Here is a 20,494-nt window from a genome sequence, read left to right on the forward strand (position 1 = left end):
TGCATTCAGAAATGTTTTACTCCACTAGTGGGATGTTGCTAAAGTTGGATGGTTATTATCTTCAGGAGCACCTTTTCCAAGCTCTGGGAATGCTCCAGGAAGGGATAAACACACACATCTCTCCCTGGATGCCCCTAACCCTAAATATATTTTGCTCTTTTGAGAGAAAACAAAGATGAGGGTCGTTCTGATTCAATTCTTTTTTATTATTATTGTTTGCTCTGAGAGTCCATTATTAAGATTCAGTGCTTACACGGAACAAGAAACACAATTTTCCACTCATAATGTTTGCTTTAGCTAGTTAGTCTCACACGGCGAATAAGATCCTTTGAAGATCATTTTCCCTAATTGGTGTATTTGGGATTCAAGAATTCTCATGAGACAAGTCACTCAAAAAAATCCCATTTATTATTTAAATGTATTCAACATTTCCAAAAGATAAGATAAACAAGTCATAGATTTCAATTACAAGCTGTTTGTTCTTCTCGTCGTATCTATAGAGGCTCCACCCCAAAGAGCACAATCTCATTGGCTGCTGAGTTAAATATCTGTCATTGGCTGTAGCACAGAATACTGCAACTCTGAGAAAAGAAGGATGTCGTCGTGGCACGGCACATGCTAAAAAATGCAAACACTCACAGATATGCACATAAACATATGCACACAAATGCACATATACTTACATACACTCAGACGTGCAGTCATCATGGGCAAATTCACTCAGCCAATCAGTTTCATTCGCGAGCAAGCTGTCAGGGTGCAATGTTGACAAAATTTTACCATAATGCCTTTATGTCATTGAATATGGAGCTAATGAATGGATGACATCCAGCGGAGAGACTAAAACAGAAAAATTGCCCACTCATTGTTAACCTTGCTTGAACGCTTTTCTTTTTTTTTTTTACCTCCCCGTCTTACAGATGTCTACTTTTTTTTCCCCTGTGCACATTTGTGACTTTCTTCTTCTCTGAATCAGAAGGCAAATTTTATTTTCTGCACAAGAAAGCTTGGAGACCATCACAGCAGAGAAGAAGAAAGGATCAGCGCTCCTCGACCGGGTTACCTCTGAATCTCAAGATTTATTTCTTCACATGGCTAGCTGTGCCAAGTGGAGCATTTACACAAAGCTAGAACAATGAAAAGATTATTTAAACTTTGCTTTTAATCCGAAGAGCAGCAGGACATTTTATGACAGCATAAGAAACAGTGTGAGGTGATTTCCAGAGTGGGGGTATTGTCAGTATGACGTGTTTTCTTTTTAATATATATATTAGAAGTGCAGAATGTAATCTCCACATGAATAATATATACAGTAGTTACCCAATGATGAAGAAAACACCCACTGCAATAGAATACTGAAATTTAAATATTTCTTTTCCAGCTGTTAGATCTCTTATATGCATCACAAATAACATCTCTCATTCAAACAGGATATCTTCACGAGGGACAAATATAGTCTCTTTTTTTTTCTAAATCTCTTTTGTGTAGAATAGTATGCATGTCTACAAAATAAATCACAATCTAGGTTAAATTGCACGGAACAACACTACAAGTTTCAGTCAGATCAGTCCACCAAAGGTAGAGCTGTCTGCTGCCACCGTGGAGCAAAGAGGTGAAATCATCCACTTTTGCAGGGTTGTTGTTTTTGTTGATATTTCTGTGCAATGGAGCAGGGCTAAAGAGGAGAGACGCTGAAATTGAGGAGGTTCTGACACGTCGGTAATATGGCAAGGAGTGCAGATAAACCAGCCCATCTAACATCCCACTCCTCCCACGCCACCTGCTAGCCAGGCTCAGTGTGTCCTCGGGGAGCTTTGCATCCAGGCTTGGCTGCGGAGCCTGGGTGTCTTGGCTGATGGATGTGGAGCAGAGGTGACTGTGATGATGGAGAGAATTAGGAAAACTAGAAAGCATTCTGGCTTTTAACACACACAAAGCCTCCCCACTTGTCATGAAACGCTTTCTTCGAGTCTCTTCCTGTTGGACAGTTTGTGTGTCTGTTTGCTCAGTCTGCGTAGAGGATGAAGCCAGAGAAGGTGCTGTACTTGTTGTTGTTGCCGCCGTGGGCTTTGCCTCCATCCAGCTTAATGTAAACCTCGTCACCTGCGTCCAGATGGAGGATGACACTGTTGGAAGCATAGTCATAGTTCTGGTCAGCATCTTGAGCGATGGCACTGGCACGAACCTGCAGGAACAAGAGAGGATGGATAAACATAAATACCCACACATATACACGAGATATATTTTTATATATGACAACAGAGATACAGTAAATCTGTCTTAATCCATTCAAAAATACTCTGAATCTGTTTTTATTTTTTTTTATTTGAAAAAATGAAGTTGTCTCATTGATCTGAAGTTTCAACCTCATATTTTTATGATTATGTTAAGATTATGCTGTTTAGAACAACTAACCATCAAGTTAAAATCAATTAAAATTTGTAGATGGTCAATTTATGGTTTTGTATTTTTTGTCTAACTTATTCATCTTCAATAATTTAGATAATAATATTAATTTAGCCCTCTAAAAATGACGTATACCTTTATTTCTTGCTTTTGAAGATATATTTGTTTTTAACTAGGGTGCCATTTTTTCTGAATTTTTGTAAAAAAACAACAAATTAGATCAAAACATGCCATGTTTAGTTGTCGATGTACTAAATGCAAGTTTTTGTTTATTTATTAATTTTATAATAAACATTTGTGGGTATCTGTGCAGTTTTAAGATAGTTGTTTTAATTTGGCAGAATCTGAACTGACATGAGAAAACAAAAACCTTCTTTTATCTCATACAGTGAAACCAAATTTAAAAGCAGAACATTATTATAAAACTGCAACAAATAATTAACCATATAAAAACACATTATTTAGAAATTAAGAAGACAAACCAAACAAGGACAATTATTTATCAACATGTGTATTTTTAAGACAACAATAAAGGCTAAACTCCAAACTGATACACCCCAATAAGCACCTAAAAATAAACATTTTAATTAAAGTTATGTTAACAGTTATGGATGAATCACATCTTGTTATGATAAACCATTTTCTGAGAATTTGCCTTCAAAACAATGGAAATAATGTGCGAAACAGACAAGCACGTTGTAAAACATGAAGATAATTGTTGTCAACAGCAAAATAACAGGTATGGATTATATATATATATTTTTTTAGGCTGATAAAGTAAATTCTGCAAAACTGCCTGTAAGTTGTTATGACTTAAGTAGGTGTGATTGTCAAATATGATTATTAAGTCACAAGAAAATAAAAAACTAAGCTACCTTTAATTATCTTAAGGTAATCATTGTTTCATATTTCAGTATTAATTTTTTTGCACATGTTTAGATGTTTTTCTTTTAAAATTATGTGTAAAACTTTATGTATACTTCATGCGTAAAACTGCATAAAGAATATAAAGTTATGGCTAAATTTTGTCTGCTGTCTACTTGTTTTTTTACTAAAGTTTACAAAATCTTGCAACCGACCACGCATTGTGTTCATGTGAAAATTGACAACTGAGACCAAAAGTGTTCAAAAATATTGATTGAAAAATTGGTTGTAAAGTTTTTTAATCTGAAGTGAAAGGAATCACTCAAAGGAGCTGACATTTAACCTACCGGACCAGCATGAGGGTCAGTCAAACCTCAGGCTTTTCTGTCAAACAGATTTATGGTTTCAATCAAACCACTGGTCTTTCACACAAAAAGAAGGAGGTAGAAAGAAAAATAATAAAGTTTAACCTTGAAAGAAAAGGTCCATAAAGAGGAAAAACTCTCAAAAACTCAACAACAATTATCCTCTTGGGGATTCTCGTCATGAAAAGAAAAACTACTAGAAAATACAAAAAAAAAAAGCGTGGGGAAGATCAACCATCGGGGATCCCTTCAAATATCTGATAACTACAAGTGACAAGAATCATGGGAATGATGTGCATAATAAGCAGAAAAATAGAAAGTATTTTTATATCTGTGTTTGCCTTTGTCTCTCTGAATGTATTTCTGAGAGCATGAATGTGTGATGTCTGACTGCAGGGCATTTGGTGCAGTTTCTCAATATCCTGTCCTGGGTAATTAAGACTTTCACTACAAACACTTTCTCTCTCCGGAGATGAAAGTAACACTTCAGTCTCACATGAATCCTGAAACAATAGCTTACTTTTCCTCATGCATTTGTTTGTGTTGATGTGTTGCAGAAATAAATACTAACCAATTGTGTACTTTAGGAATGGCAGCTGCGGCGTTCTTTGTCTTAAGCTGGATGTTGAAGATACTATTCTACAGTTACCGTGCATCTGTTCAAATTAACAATGACAAAAATAGAAAGAACATTTTTTTTTCTTTTTAAGCACTCCTTGAAGGATTGCATATTGCCTGTCACTGTTCATGCCAGAGTTTTAAACTAAGATCATTTTATTTTGACAAATGAGAGCTGTAGCCGTTTTGGTCAAACCTTAAAAAAAAAAAAACATGCACGATGTTGTGCAAGATGTCACGCCTGGAATAAGTGATGTGAATGATTGTCAGCTACCACAACAAATCTGAGGAACATATCTGTAAAATTGACCTTGTTACAGCTGTTCTATTGATTTCTAAGGTGTGTTAGCTGTGACAGCCATCTTGAATTGGATTGACTCCAAAGGTTACCAGCTGGAGAAGTGGAAACTGGAAAGTTTCAATAAAATCCATCAAGTAAACAAAGATCTTGTGAAATCTCTTAGAACATATCAGCTACTACCACAGCAAATTTTAGCATAATATTTTGTAAAGCTGACAGAATTTTAACTGTTTTGTTTGTTTTAAGATCAGCTCATGAGATATTTTGGTAACAGACAGACAAAAACATTATCATCCGCCTTTGCCTCTCAGCGGAGGGTGATAAAAACACGTAACACAATCTTTTCACTGTCTAGGTAATATATTTAACTTTTTCAGGTTATAAACTGTGATTTGCAAACTCACGCCATCAGATTTTGATGTGCACAAATTACCTTTTTAAGCCACGGTCCTGGAGATTTATGAAGCTGTTTGTGTTCATATAAACAGAGCAGAGTCTGTGGCATTTTTCACTCCCCCAGGATAACGCTGCAGGGCAGGTTTCTTTCTGTACAGCTATAGATAATCAATGACATCTTACAGTGTAACAACGCCACTTGATCTCGCTCCAATTTGGCATCGATATGTAATGAAAACCAGACTGAAGGCAATAAAGCTCTGAAACAAGCAAGTCTACGTGGCTGCAGTGCAGCTCTGGCAGAGCATCATCAGTGTCAGCTCATTTCGTATGCTTTATAAACTGTCAGTATATATAAACTGTCACATCGTTTAGTTTTAACGACACGATTTCCACTTTGGCGACTTTTGACACCAGCAAAAGCAGATTTCTATTGAAACTTTGTGGAGCCATTATTTCATTCATGACACCTTGCCAAACAACTCCTGACAGAAATGCTCTTCTACTTTCATTTAATAGCTTTTGTTAGCTATTTGTGTGTCTGTTTGTTGCCAAAATATGTCTTGAACCATCGGACAAATTTTATTAAAACTTACAGAAAGAAGTCATTCTATGTACATCTACAACTGATTTACCTCAGTGCAATTCAAGATGGCTGCCACAGCTAAGTGACATTAGGAAACACAAAAATACTGAGTTAAAATTTGATGTGGTGGTAGCTGAAAGTCAGTCACAAAGCATATTTTGAGTGTGACTTTTTATGTTATGGTATGAGATCGCTTATAGCGTTATTTTTAAGGTTTGACCAAAGGAGCTAAAACTACGTCCCTTCTCAGCATGAAACTCTGGGCTGAAAGGCAGAGGGCGATATGCTTTCCTTCAAGGAATGCTTGGTCTTTAATTCAGGATGTGGTAGTAACAGATAGTTGTTCACAACACTTACTCTGACATGAGATTGGCCACAACACTATTTCAAAGTTTGTCCAAAATGGCTATAACTATGACATAAAAGGTGGTAGCCAATATGCATTCTTTGAGAGAATGCAAGGCCTTTCCTCCATTTTAACTTGTGCACAGGATGTGGAAATCAAACAACTGTCTGTTTTATAACTCTGTGTGATTTAACAGTTTCTAACATAGAGAGCTGTATTATCTGTTACCTAAATTGAGTAGAATTGAATAAAAAAGATCATTATTTTCTCCAGAGAGGGAAAAAGACAAACAAACAAAAAACAAAACAAGTATTGTACATAGTTCGAAGTAGCCAGTGGTTAAATAAGCCTATTAGTCACTTAGTCTGCTCAATAGTGTTGATATAAAATCAATAGTTTATACGCATTTGAAAAGTTTTCTTGTGGCTCATTACGGGGGACTCTGCAGTCCTCTCTGGCCTGTCTCAGCTTGTTGTGCTCTTTAAGGAGGTGTCCACTAACTGGACCAACAAGAATCATAAAGAAGTGCACACAACAGCTCTATTGATAAATGTGAGCCTCGAGAGGATAACCACTGATAGATACAAACAAAATATACAGAGGTTTTCATTACAGTCTTTCCACTTTCCTAAAGGTTTCAGTTCAAATATGATCTGTGATGTTTTAATTGTGTGGATGTTGACTCAGCATGGACACTACTGTTATTTTGTTTTTTAATTGTTTATGCATTTTTTACATATTTTGTGCTATCTTAGCATTCATGCATTAAAATGTTAAGCTCATTAAAGAGATCCGTGCTTAATTTTTATAACTTTTATCTTTTTCAAAATACTGACATTTATTTACAAATATTTCCCCCCATAGAAATCCATTGAATTTTGTTCAGTTCCTTCAAAAATGTTGTTCTCTTTGAAATCGGCTGAAGCAAACTTGTTCTGTTTTTTGTCATTAGATGCTACTTTTAGCTTTCGGCTAGTGTTTTGCTACTTTTAGCTTTGAGCTATCCTTTTGCTATTTTTAGCTTTTAGCTAGTGTGCTGCCACAACTCAGTTTCAGGTTCTACAGCAGATTTCAGCACTTAGCATTTACACTGCACTTTCATAAAAAATAAAATTGCTCTTGTTCTTGTTTGGTTGTTTCTTTTCTTAAATTTCAGTTAATGACGTTTTATGTAGGATGTGTGTATATTGTTTGTTTTTGGGTTTTTTTTTGCTCTTGCTGTCTTCGTCTTTGTCAGTTCTGAGCTCTGAACTCCTCTTCTGCAGATTAAAAACTTGCAACTGAAGCAAAAGACTACAGAGGAGTAGAAAGTCTAATTTAAACAACAAATGTAAAGCTTTCAGGAACTCGGTAACCACCGTTTTTCTGTACAGTTGCATGAAAACTCAGGACTGTTTTTTTTCATTTTGACTTTTTCGTCTTGGAAATGGTGCTGAACTTAAAAGGCTCTAACCTGAAATACTGTAAGAGAAATTTCCAGTTATTGCCTCCATAATGACAGACTGACACAGGAGGTCATAAAATCAAACTGTTCTTGAACCATTGGGTTAAAAAAAGCAACATTTTATTGCTAAAGGTGCTGATTTTCTGACACTACATTTTCAATCAGGTCGTGTGCCGGGGTGATCGGTAACACTGCATCTCTTCACAGCATCTTAGGAAAAGCTGCATGCAGAATATTTTATTGTGAGTTCAGCTCCTTTGTTTCTCTCAGTGTGAGACGAGCTATAAGCATGCAGGAATGTTACCAGGTTTGACACTGATTACCTAACATCACACGGTCGTTTCAACAGGGTAAAATGTTTAACATGTATCACTTGCAGTTGTTCTTTTTATGGCCCATCAACTCCCCCAGGCTAATCTTCTTCTATTCTAGGCTTCTTGTAAAGATTTCTTACATGTTTTCAGCCACTCATCGATTCACAACAACACAGCTGTTCTTTGGGTTACTTTCAGCTCACTGAACTGAATATGTGTCAGAGCAGAGCAAGGCTGACACGACCTCAGCTTTTTTAACACAAATCTTATCAATGAAGATATGCAAATGAACAACAAAGGCCAAATAAACCTATGGTGTTATTTTTGAGTCAATAAAGCATCCCGAGAGACTTCACATTCTGTCACAAGATGGATAGTTTTTTTAATTTTTTTAAAGATGTTTTTGAAATGTGCAAAACAATCCAAAAATATCTAAGAGGAAGCCATGATAGGAGCTGAACTCTATAAATAGTAAGGAAGGGATATTGCTGCCTTTGTTGTTGTTTTTATAATAGAAAAACTGCACCAAACATAAAAAAGGTTGGAGATAATTCTGTTTTGTTTTTGTTTTTTAACCAAAAAAACTGTTTCCCAACTCTGTCTAAAGCAGGGGTGGAGTCATGCTGACTTAGTCAAAGCAAAGCAACACCCACACATTGGAGTGAAAAAAAATCTATGCAGCTATGTTGAAAGATGTTCTATTTTTTGGTCTTTTTCTTCCACTTTACAGTCATGACAAATCATTTGCTTAGTTTACAAGCTTAATCAGAAAAAAACCCCACCTTTAACACATTAAAACTCTCATAGAATTTTTTCCTCTATATGGTTTGTAAACAGCTCATGGTTAGAATATGCAACTTTTATTTGTTTATAATTGCCTAGTCGCTAAAGGTTAGAACAAACAGAGAAAAGTAGAAAAAAATGTTTTTGTCCCTGTCTGTGTGTGTTCATATGTCTGTTACCAAAACATCTTGAATGCAATCATTTAGTCGCCCTAAATTAATTGATAAAATCGTGTTATTGATTTATTTTAAATATATATTGGAGGGCATGCTACAAGTATTTTAGGAACTTCTACTAAAGTGTGAAGAGACATTTGCAAATAAAACTTTTTTTCTGATATTTGTGCAGCAAGTTCTCTTTTTGTTTCTGGCTCTGACATTTCCTTCTGGCCTTTTTTTTTTAATACTAAAAAAGAACCAAATTTAATTTTTCTCAGAAGTCTCTTGGCACAGATGTGCATTCTGTTTCATTATTATTTAGAGAGAGATGTGTCGAGCAGTGAAAAATTCTCAAACTTTTTTAAATGTGCAGGTTTTCTGAAAGCTGATTAGGATTCTGAACCTCTGAGAACAGGGCGTGAGATACAGGCACATTATATAGAATATTGTAATTCTTTTATTGTTTATCCACATGATTAAATCTGGCACAGCTCATATCGTTGTGCAAACAAAGCCTCTCACTCTGATTCAAAGATGCCAGCGTCCAGCGCATATTAATATGAAACGGTATGCCACGAGAGTGCAAAGTCAACACCATCTTATTAGAAGGTTAGCGCCTTGGGCTGCGAGAAAAGCAGCTGATGACGACTCTGGAGGATTTGTCAACTGGGATATTAATGAAATTCTTTCAAAATATTTGCTTTCCAGGTAGGCACACAGAGCCAATGTGGTAATGTCACAGATGTGTCATACAGTTTGAATTTTTTTTTTTTCTTTAGTCATTAAAGCACAAAATTGTGGTTATTTTTTATAGTTTTTTAGGTAGACAGTATTTCTTACTGGGGTTTTTTTTAGCTGTGGAAAACAAATATGATTTTTTTTCTGAGGCGGCGACAGAACAAACAAACAAAGCCCAGATATAAGTAAAATCCCACAAAATTCTGAAATCATTCCAGTTCTTCCACAACAATATTTTTTGTTTTATTGTGCGTTTTGCTCTAATGGGTTTCACAGTTTGCAGTGATGCACATTCATGAATGAAGACGCACGTTATTTTATTTTTTTTTTAGAAAAAAACAAAGCTATTATTTTCCTTGTGTTTTTTTTTTCCTCTGCAGCATGTGTGGAACTTGTTAGGGATATGAGCAAAGGGTTCAAACACAGCCAGAAACGAGGAGGACAAACATCCGTCTGGCATTGCGTGACCTTGACACAGAATATGTAGAGGAACTCTGACAGGACAAACAAAGCGTGAGGCCGCAGGCGCCTGCCTCAGCAGTGGTAAATGAGGTGTCAGCGATGTTGTCTTCCTTGTGGCTGCTCGTGCATGTTTGCATTTGTCATATCGTCAACATGATGGCTTTGATTGAATAAAATTCTGAGAGAAGAGAGAAAAATCAAGGCAGCAGTTCAACTTATTAGTTAACTCAAGCCTATAATGGCAAAGTGTGGATTCCCAACTTATGTAAATGTGACCATAACTGTTATTAATCAAAGGTCTAGCATTCATTAAAGGAATGGAAATCACCTGCCATCAAAATCATGTTATGGTGAGAAATGACTGGGTTAACTTGAAAAGTGAATCAGTTGCAGATGTAGAGTCAATAATTACTTTCGGAAATACATTACAATCCATCCAGTAGTTCACAAGGTATTTTGCTAACAATACAGACAAGCAAACAAACGTGAACATGGGCAAAAACATTATCGCCACTTCGCCTTCAGCTGCGGGGAGTAATGTGGCATTCAGTGAATAATATGTGCCACACATGAACTGATAGCACAAAAAGGGACTGTCACTTATTTTTTATCCGGTGAGACTTTGTGTTCAGTCAGTGTTGTGTTTCAAAAAGCATTTTTCAGTATTTTTTATTCATTTGCTGCGTTGTGCGTTGAGCTGTATTCAGGCTGGGTAGCATTAATTATAAACACCTTTATAAATCAACTTGTAAAAATCATGATAATTTAATGTTTTAGCTGTCGTATCAGGCATGTGGGGAGCCTGAAATGCCTCGCTGGGACGGTTATCTTACAAAAAGCTTTGTCTCAGTGACAAGGACGTGTCTTATGGCTCGTCTGACGGGGATTTGTTGACTTGGTGTTGAGCCTCCATTTTGGATAAACGAGTCTATTGGTCCTTCTTAAATCAAAGTGTACTGCCGTCTAATTGTGTTTGAACATTCCAGCCGTGAACCGCATGCTTAATGGCAGCTTAGATGGCTTCTGCCTCCGCTATTGAGCCTGATCCAAACATCTCACTGCCACACACACACACACATATTTTGCAGCGTGTCTTTTTGTGCATGCACATACACAAGGGGAGCAGTTTTAGTAAACTAATGAGAGCAGGATTCTACAATGGGTTGCATGAGAATTGCTGTGTCACAAAGCACCATGTGTTACAGGTTCATTTGTTGGAGGAACCTAAGTGAAAACATGATAAGAAAAATTAAATGGTAACAGGAGATTTGCCATCTGTCAGACGAGAGTAGAGAAAGGTCTCCTGAATTAATTTCACCAGCTGTTCTCCTTGTACCTGCTCAGCCCGCTTTAAAACAAAAGTAGCATTGTGAAAATGCTCTCTCTTTGTGAAAATCATTCTAACGTTAAGTCTGGTGCGTTCACTAAACGTAGCTTTATTGTCCAAAACTACAGACAGAGCGATAATGTTTTTGTCCATGTCAGTATGTGCTTATGTGTTCATTTTTCTGCACCGTTAGCAAAATATCTCATGAATCACTAAACAGGCTTTAATGAAACGTTCAGAAAGTAAGCATTGGATGATCATCCACAACTGATTAATTTTTTGAGTCAACCAAATTCAAGATGGTCACCACAACAAAGCAATATTAGCAAACAGAAAAATAGCTATAGCGCTGTTAATTTTAAAGATATTGAGCTAAAATTTGATGTGATTCTAGCTGAGGCTGATTGCCAACCGATACTCTGATTGTGCAAGATCTTTGTTTAAAATTTTGGCATTAACTATTGGAAACAAACTGACTGTTAGCAAAGAATCTCATAAAATACTGGACAGATTTTATTGAAATTTTCAGGACATTGTCATTAGGTGTACATATTCAACTAATTAACTTTTAAAGCCAATCAAATTCAATATGGCTGCACAGCCAACTGTCAGTTTTAAAGAAATTATGCTAAAATTGTATGTTGTAGTAGCTGAGAGTCCTCTACAACACACACTCCAAGTGCTACTCATTGTGAAAGACCTTTTTGTTTGCAAAATATCTCATGAACCACTGACCAGATCTTATTTCAACTTTCAGAGAGTACTTATTAGATGTACTTCTACAGCTTATTGAAGTTTGGAGTGAGTCCGATTCAAGATGGCGCCAACAACCAATTGAACTACCCCACAAAAAAATGGTTATAACTCAGTCAATTTAACAAATAGTGTTAAAATTTCATGTGGTAGTAGTTGAGAGTGCTATTGCATCTTCTTATAAAAGGCAGCAGGTGATGTAAATTCCTTCATGAAATGCCAGGCCTTTTATTTATACGGATTTAAATTCTGCAAATTCATCTCAAAGGGACAGACTATCAGTTTCATAAGTCAGCTGTAAAAGTTCCAGGCAAAAAAAGCTTCTGGAAGAAGCTTGTCAAATGAAAACAGTGGTGAGAAAAGGGGCATCAACTTTGACCTCCAATCCAGCCCCTCTTTTCTTTGCTGTGCCTGACTCATCACACTCAGTTAATTACTAAGGCTTTCTGCCTCTGGCGCTGACACCATACCCTCCATCATTGCTCACGGCACTGTCTGAAACAACTCCCTAACAGCAAAATTTCCAACCTTTGTTCACACAAAGCCCATTTCTACCGTTTAAACCCGAGGCACTGTGAAAAGGATCATTCACAACAAGGGGTTCTGCCTGAGTTCTGAGTGTGAGGGAGACTATCGTAGTGTTTATATTTTATAGCCAATTTGTTATCTCTCAGGAAATTTCACCAATTTCAAATGTGAGCTGAGCAAAAGGTGTTAAACACTGAGCTATGTAGCAGTCAGTAACAGAAGCTATTGACTTGCAGCTCTTCATGTTGAGAGAGAGAAGATAATTGTGGGTATCACTGAAGCCTGAATTCTGGGGACATCTAAATGTCAGAGGCGTGGAGAGACACAGGGAGAGAGATGTTTGCATAAGAGGACATTGAGCACTTGTAGCTCTCCCATATGGCCCTCATTATAATGAAGAAGCCTTGTGATTCGACACCATTGCATCTTTGAGTCAGCCGTTCACAGGAGACAATCCATAGCCTTTTTAAGACTGCATGTTTTTGTTCTCTCAGTACAAGAGACATTATACATTAGCAGTAATTTATGAGCTACTTATTCCTTAATGCAAGCACCGGGACTGTGTGTATGAGAGAGCTATAATGGCTCCGTATTTAAGGTGACATATGTGAAATTTTTCTAAAGTAACTGACTTACGACAAGTGGTGGGCAGTTTTCAAACAAGTTTTGAAACTTCACCAGGAAATGATAGATTTTGTTCACTGTGCTTGCAGACGACAGCCTGATGTCATCTTGACATTTCCAATCTGTGTGGTATTTTCTAACAACGCAGGCCAATCTTCATTTAATAGCTCTCGCACCTAATTAGGCCGGCTCTAATGTTCTACTCGGCAGAGTGTCAAATCCAATGTCCAATTACACAGCAGATCAAGGCCAAAGGTCCGCCTCCACTACCTCTCGGGCTGATTATAGAAGAAGTGCCATGATATACAGAACATTGAAAGAAACAGGTCTGTCAGAGGGAGGAAAGAGACACGCAGAAACATTTCCACTCACACATATAGAGGATCAATACCACAGGCAAAAACGGCTGAAAGACTAAGGTTCACTTTCTCAAACCCTGCTTGTCTCTTTCAGACAGAGTGTCTCTGTTACACCAAGCAATCACACAAAGGCTTCTCAGTGCTGAAGTCGCACCACAACGAAGAATCACAAGTCTAAACATTACCAGAATGCTAAAATCGATCAAGAGTTAGTACAACCCTAATTTTGAAAAAATTGGAACATTGTGTAAAATGTCAATACAGACAGAATGCAATGATTTACAAAACTCATGAACCTATATTTTGTTCACAGCGAAACATAGTAAACATATTGAATGTTGAAACTAAGAAATTGTACCATTTATTTGAAATAAATAAATAAATGTAATTAAGAATACAGCAGCAACATATCTCAAAAAGGTTGGGACAGGAGAAGGAAAAAGTCATAAAAGTAAGTGGTACAAATAGGAAACACCTGGAGAAGCATGTTGCAATAAAACAGGTTAATAAGAGGACTGAGTATAAAAAGAGCATTTTAGAGAGGCTGAATCTCCCAAAAGTAAAAGTCGACAGAGGTTCACCAGTCTGTAAAGACCTGCATGTAAAATTGGCACACAAATTTTTAGCAGAATGTCCCTAAACAAAAAATTGGGATGACTTTGAATATTCCATAATGTCCTCAAAAGAGTTTAAAAATATATAGAAATCTCTGTGCTCAGATGACAAGGGTGAAAGTCAGTATTGTACGCCCGGGATTAAAAACATGCATTAAACTCAGGTCTGACATCATGGGCTCAGGAACACTTCCACAGATCATTGTCTGTAAAAACAGTTCACAAATGCTGCTTAAAGCTCTATCAGGCAAAGAAGAAGCCAGATGTGAACACCATCCAGAAACGCTGCCGTCTTCTCTGGACCAAAGCTCATTTCAAAAGGACTGAGGCAAAGAGAACTGTTCTGAGGTCAGACAGATCCAAACCACAGAGGAGAGGGACCATCCAGCCTGTTATCAGAGCCTGCCTCTCTGATGGTATAGGGGCGCATTAGTACCTCTGGCATGAGAAGGCGGACACGTCTGAAAGGGCATCATCAATGCAGCAAAAATATCTAAAGGTTTTAGAACAATATATCCTCCCATCTATCAAAAAAGACCCAGGACTGTTGATCAGCCAGAATCCTACATCAAACAAGAATGGGACAACATTTCCCAGAAAAACTCCAGCAGTTCACTGTTGTTAAAAGAGGGGATGTTTCACAAAGTTAAACATGGCCTTGTTCCCATTTTTTAAAAAAATGTGTTGTTCCCATCAAAATCAAAATTAACTTTAAAAAATTTTAAAAAGAAAAAGGTAGAAATTCTCAGTTTAAATATTTTATATATTTATGATGTTCCATTGTGAATAAAATATGGGTTTATGAGATTTGAAAAAAGAAGCTTTTTTATTTGTTTGGTTTTTACATTTTACACAATGTTCCAACTATTTCAGAATCAGAGTTATAATTTTTTGAGGTGTCCAGCTGTCACTTACATTTGTCTTTTTATTTTAACTGTAAAAACAAACAAAATGTCTTGATGTTTATGTAAAAAAAATAGTAAAATCTCTTTTTATTATTAACATCTTTTTGTCAATTTTATGTCAGTAATCAAACTGAACAGAGCAGACCTTCTCCAGATGGCCCAGCTCCCATGTTTAATGTTGGAATTGTCACCAGATGCTAAACACCGCACGTGGGCTTCACCTGGATATGCTGCAACAGGATAAACAATCTGTGTTTGTGTGTATCAGAGCTGAAGACCCCCCGGAGGCGCCTTTATGAGCAGAGATGGACTGGGGCAAATGGTTTGACAAGGAAATGACTTGTGACTGTGCTAAAAGCAGAAGCAATACCTAATGGTAAAAAGAGAGAAAAAAAAAAAGTTAAAAGCAAAGTTTGAGCAAAAAGCAGTCCACCCCTAACTTATTCTGTTCCAGTGCAGTGCATCACTTGAGAACAATGAACAATACTGATGGCAATGTGTGTTAGCAAATCGATTCAGAAATGTCACAATTCAGTTCTCCTCCCATTCCTTTTATTTGAAACAAAGTTTGTCTTTTTAAGACAAAAACTTTATGCTTCCGAGGAGAAGTGAACATCTGTGGGCAACAGAGGAGAGTTGGAGGGCAGTGCACTGTTGGGGTGGGTTGAGGCACTGGGTTATGGTGGGGTGCATGCACGCTTGTGTGTGTCTGAGCATGTGCGAATATATGTGTGTATGTAAGGTGGAGACTGCAGTGGTAATTGCAAGGGAAGAGCCATGTGCACGAAGGACGTTGAAGCTTATTAAAGGAGGAGACAGAGTGATTATTCACTATGGTCCTCTTGAGAGACTGACGCTGAAGTCATTGCTTTTAATTAACTCTGAAACGGTTTTGCGGATTAATAACAATATTAAGAAGGGGAGCAAGGAGGAGAGGCGCAAACACATCCTGGATCTGGTTCAAGCTTTTTAATTACAATTAAATAGACAAGATGGCACAATAACACAATAACTATGTCTTTTTTGCCCTTTTTTTCTCATCTCCTCTTCTGTTGTGTTCATTTAAATGTGTGTCTTCATTGTCGCTGCCATGTCTCTCAAAATTTGTCCAAGAGACTTTTTGAAATGAGTTAGATAATTGCCACATATATTAAAAAAAAACAAAAAAAAAGAATCTTTGAAGAGACCAAAAAAAGTTTAAAGGGAGGAAGTTGGAAAGTGAATAAAGTGAGGTGAAAATATACCTCTGATTTGTTCTGGTCTGGCTTGGAAAGTGTCAAAGTTCTCTGCCAAGTGAAAAGAGGCACAAGAGGAAGCAGAGGAGAAATGAAGTCGCCTATGGATGCTGGTTCAGTTAAAAGAGAGCACATATTGGGGAGAAATACCACTGCAAAAGGTCTCGAAACTCAACACTTCACCGTGGCCAAAAGATGATAAAATACTAGTATTGTTTGCAATTCCCCAGCCTCCATTGTCCCAACTTGCAGCGTAAGTTTTTGCAGCTTTAATGAGCTGAGTAAAGCTCCAGCGAGGCTTTAGGAGCTTCACTTTGACTCCCAACACTTAATCAGTGATGTAGCATAAGTTGGACAAATATTTATAACCATTCACAGTCATTTAAGCAAACGAAGGCTCGGGGGGCTTTTCCATCAACCAAACTCACAACCTAATAAAAACCATGAGAGGGCTGCTCATTTATGCATAAGCTGTGCTTGGGACCAAGGAAGACAGAGACAGAGAGGCAGTTGCCACTTTAAAAACATTACTTGGGTCTCTGGAGATGAAGACTGTGTGCAGCTAACTTAAGTACCTCCACACCCTCCTCCTGAGACCACAATGAAGCAGGAACAGAAGGCGGGTTTTATAGGAACATATGTTCTTCTCCCCTTCTATATATCAATGCTTTTACACCCACCCATAAACATTACTGTTGAGTAAGACATTATACATGGAAGGTGATTGCTGTAACTCTCTTTTTATTTCTTGATGTGGAACAAGGAAGGGGAAAAAGGAATTAACCTCTAGCTGCTTTGGTGAGGCTGCAGGTTCACACTGATGCCAAAGGTTATTACAACTCCGCGTATTATCATGGCCTCAGTATTTTGTAATGTGAGACCTCCCTACAAATTTCTGAGGAAACTCTATTTATGTAAATTTCCTAAACTTGCACAGACTCTTGGTTATTAGATTCAAAGCAGATCAAAGGTCAAAGAAGCAGCTCTGAACATGCTGTCAGATTATTTTGACCACTTTAGTCATGCTTTGCCTTTTATTTTCTACAAATGAGGCTTGCATCATGATTTATAAACATTAAATCAACCCCTTTTATGTGAGAATGTATCTAATATTTCATACGCTGGGAAAATATATAAACATATATCACTATAGTTACAATTCTCAAGAAATCACAATATTCCTGTGTAAATTCGTTTTGATTTTTCTGACAAATAGGGTGCAGCAGAACCTGGTAAGGATCAGTTTAACCATAACAGATGGATTGTGAGAAGTGCAACACTTTTATCTATAATTTGAGTTGTTATTTAGAGAGATTTGATCCTAGAAGATGTTCATATAAAGTATTCAGAAATTGTGTCACTAAATATCACCTAACAGGATGAAATATGAAACAAGTGAGGCTTAAAAATGATTTGATGTCCTCACTCTCATGATGTTGCAACAAACATCAGTGCTCTACAATAAAGGTGTATATAGTTTCACAGTCAGTGAATTAAAAGAAAAACAACATATTTTGTAGTCTAAACTGGAGTCACTTTGAAGATAAAAGATTTGACGGATCTTTGGAAGTTTCGAGTACTGACGCGCGCATTAGGAGAGGACCCTTCAGGGCGCACAAGAATATTAGAGAATGATGCATCAAAGGAGCCGAGGAAATATCACATGGACTCACTTAACGCGACTGTAAACGCGGATAGATTCAGGTGCAGAGAAGCAAAGGAAGCAACGACCCTGCTGTGCGTAAATGTAGCGGGGGAAAAAGTATACGAATCATTTGTCAAAGGACAGCGTCGATATTAATAATAATAATAATCTCAATAATAATAAAAATAATAGATCTTATCGCTAAAACCTGAATTATCTCAAAATAAAAGTAAATGTCAGGGGACCGTGTTTTCATCAGATCGTCGCTTCTTTCATTTCCGACTTCTTTTGTTTCGTTTCCATCACCTCTCCGCGTTTCTCCTCTGTGAAACATTTAACTGCCGCTAAATTCCACACATTTTAAAAGGAAGAGTGACAGCGAAACTCCGGTAAAATTGAAAGGTTAAAATAATGAAAGATCCTGCTCTGCGCTCAGCGCGGACCGGTCCTCTCCATCGCGGCACGCCGTCGTCTCAGGACGCATCACTGGAGGAAAAGACGCGGCTTAGCAGCCAGTCAGTGGCTTTACCTCCAGGCGCGCTGAGAGCCACAGCTGTGCGCTTTAAAGACGCGCGGCAGGCGACCCGCTTCCTTCACAATCCTTTTAATTTGGTGGCTTTATGAAAACTTTTAGGGCTCTCTTTATACATGAGAGCCACGGACCCACAGAGGATGCGGCACAGGAAAAGACAAAGAGCCTCAGAGGAGACGACAGGAAAGGAAAGTTCCAAAGAGTTTTAAAAGTACTCACCTGACCGTTCTTACAGAGGTCTGCCCACATGCTGGTTCCATCCCCTCCTCTCATCAGCACATGGTAGATGAAGAAGTATGTACCTGGGATGCTGCAGATGAACTTGCCCGAAATGCCATCATAGTTGTTGCCCAGGTTGGTGACCACGTCGTCAAACTTTAGGATCTCGTAGCCTTCATGGGGGTTCTTAAGCCCAGCATAGAAGGCCACCCGAGGCACCGTGCTGTAGGTGGCTGTGCTGATAGCTCCGTTACCCCCCAGACCCAAAATCCCAGTCCTCCCATGATCCCCTCTGTCACCTGGAGGCCCAGCCGGCCCTGGTGGTCCCGGCTCTCCAGGCGGTCCGGGTGGTCCAGGCGGTCCGGGCTTCCCTGGCCTGCCGGGCTTCCCCTGTGGGCCCTGCAGTAAGGTGGAGGGTGGAAGAACGTTGCTGTGGTCAGTCAATGCCTCGGCTTCAGCCTGCAGACCGGTGGAGCTTGTGCTGCTGGCCGGGGTCCCCTTGTTCAGGTAGGGGTCACACACCATCCGACAGGTGCCCAGCATCTCATAGTGACTGGCATCGGTACCAACGGAGCTGACGAGCACTGGGATGAGCACCACCAGCACCAGGACCAGCATAACCCCCACGGCAGCCGCCACCAGGGTCTTCCTCCCGATGCTGAGTCGGGGAAGGGGCTGCGCTGCCAGCGTGGGTCTCCCGGGGGCGGAAATGGTGACTGCTTGGTGTGGGGAGCCTGTCACCGAGGAAAGGGACCCACAGATCCCAGGAAGAGTTGCAAGAGGAGCGTCGAGTGTGTGAGGGTGAGACAGAGACCCACATACACTTAATACAGCTCACTGCTCCACTCAGTCACACTTAAGTAGGCAGGCAGTCAGTCAAACATACAGAAAAGACTTAAGGAAAGCCAAGCACACACGGGGAGACATTCAGAGCGTACTTACAAACACAATGTGACTTGTGAGAAGAAGCAAGAAGGATGCAGAGCCCAGAGGAATGGAGTGAAAGACAGTGGGAAGGAGAGAGAGAGAATAATGAGAGTGGGTGAGCGTCAGAGACACAGAGCAGCCACTGTGTGTGTGTGTGTGTGTGAGTGTGTGTGTGTGTGTGGTGAGTTTGTGGTGCCGTGTTCTCAGGCTTGGCTTTTTATACGGCAGGAGCTGCTGAGACCCCCCCACCACCCCTCTGCTCTCCCATCGAGTGAGAGGTTGGTGTGGTTACATCCCCTTTTCTCTCTCCAGCTCACTCAGAGGAAGGACTCACACCATCCTGTGTTTCTCTCCCCACCAGTCGGCTGAAACGCAGAGGAACCAACACAACACCCTGACCACCTTCCTCTTCTCCCTCCTTTCCCTACTTCTGATGTAGTTTCTCACCCTCTTTGCTTTCTCTTCTGTCTCATCACCATCCAGCCTCTAAAAATACAGATAGAGCTGTGGAAAGACAATCCTCTTTTTTCTTTTCTTTTTTCTCTCGTTTCCTGAAGGTGGGTTCTAAAGATTCACGCATATATGTGCAGAGACACAACATTTGAATCCGTCATGCCAAGAAATGCTAACAAAAAACTGGTGCTAATTACAGAGTTTATTGCCAAGAACAAACTCATAATCCAGCAGACTGACCGTTAATACAATTAGACATGCAGTCATGCGTAAAAACTGAATGAAAAGAAATTCAAATTTCAGCTTTTTTTAGGAGTGACAGACACGGATACTCCTCTTGCTTTTTTTTCCCATTTCTCCAAGACAAGCTCCTGAATGTGCTGAAACGATTACTTATTGGTGTCTTTTTTAGGGTATTGATCTCATGGTTTTTATCAAATTAAGACCGCTGTTTGGGAGATAAACAAAATCAATACAGAGCAATGATGTAATTTGTTTGACATTTTCATCCCTTGGAGTGATGAATGGTGAAAGTGAGAAAACAATAGACAAAGTGTGTAGATGGCAAACATTTATTATGAAAGGTTTGTTA

General features: G+C 38.7%; 1 protein-coding gene across 1 annotated transcript; it reads right to left on the minus strand.

Moving 5' to 3' along the window:
* Window positions 1–386: 386 nt before the first annotated feature.
* LOC108243761 (C1q-related factor) lies at window positions 387–19,784 on the minus strand. Its single transcript, XM_017429425.3, has 2 exons — window positions 18,523–19,784; window positions 387–2,185 (listed from the first exon to the last, which is right to left on the minus strand). The coding sequence occupies exons 1-2, from the start codon at window positions 19,138–19,140 to the stop codon at window positions 2,006–2,008; spliced, it is 798 nt and encodes a 265-aa protein (XP_017284914.1). The 5' UTR covers window positions 19,141–19,784; the 3' UTR covers window positions 387–2,005.
* Window positions 19,785–20,494: the final 710 nt, after the last annotated feature.

The sequence above is a fragment of the Kryptolebias marmoratus genome, linkage group LG12 (assembly GCF_001649575.2).
Source record: "Kryptolebias marmoratus isolate JLee-2015 linkage group LG12, ASM164957v2, whole genome shotgun sequence".
NCBI lineage: Eukaryota > Metazoa > Chordata > Actinopteri > Cyprinodontiformes > Rivulidae > Kryptolebias > Kryptolebias marmoratus.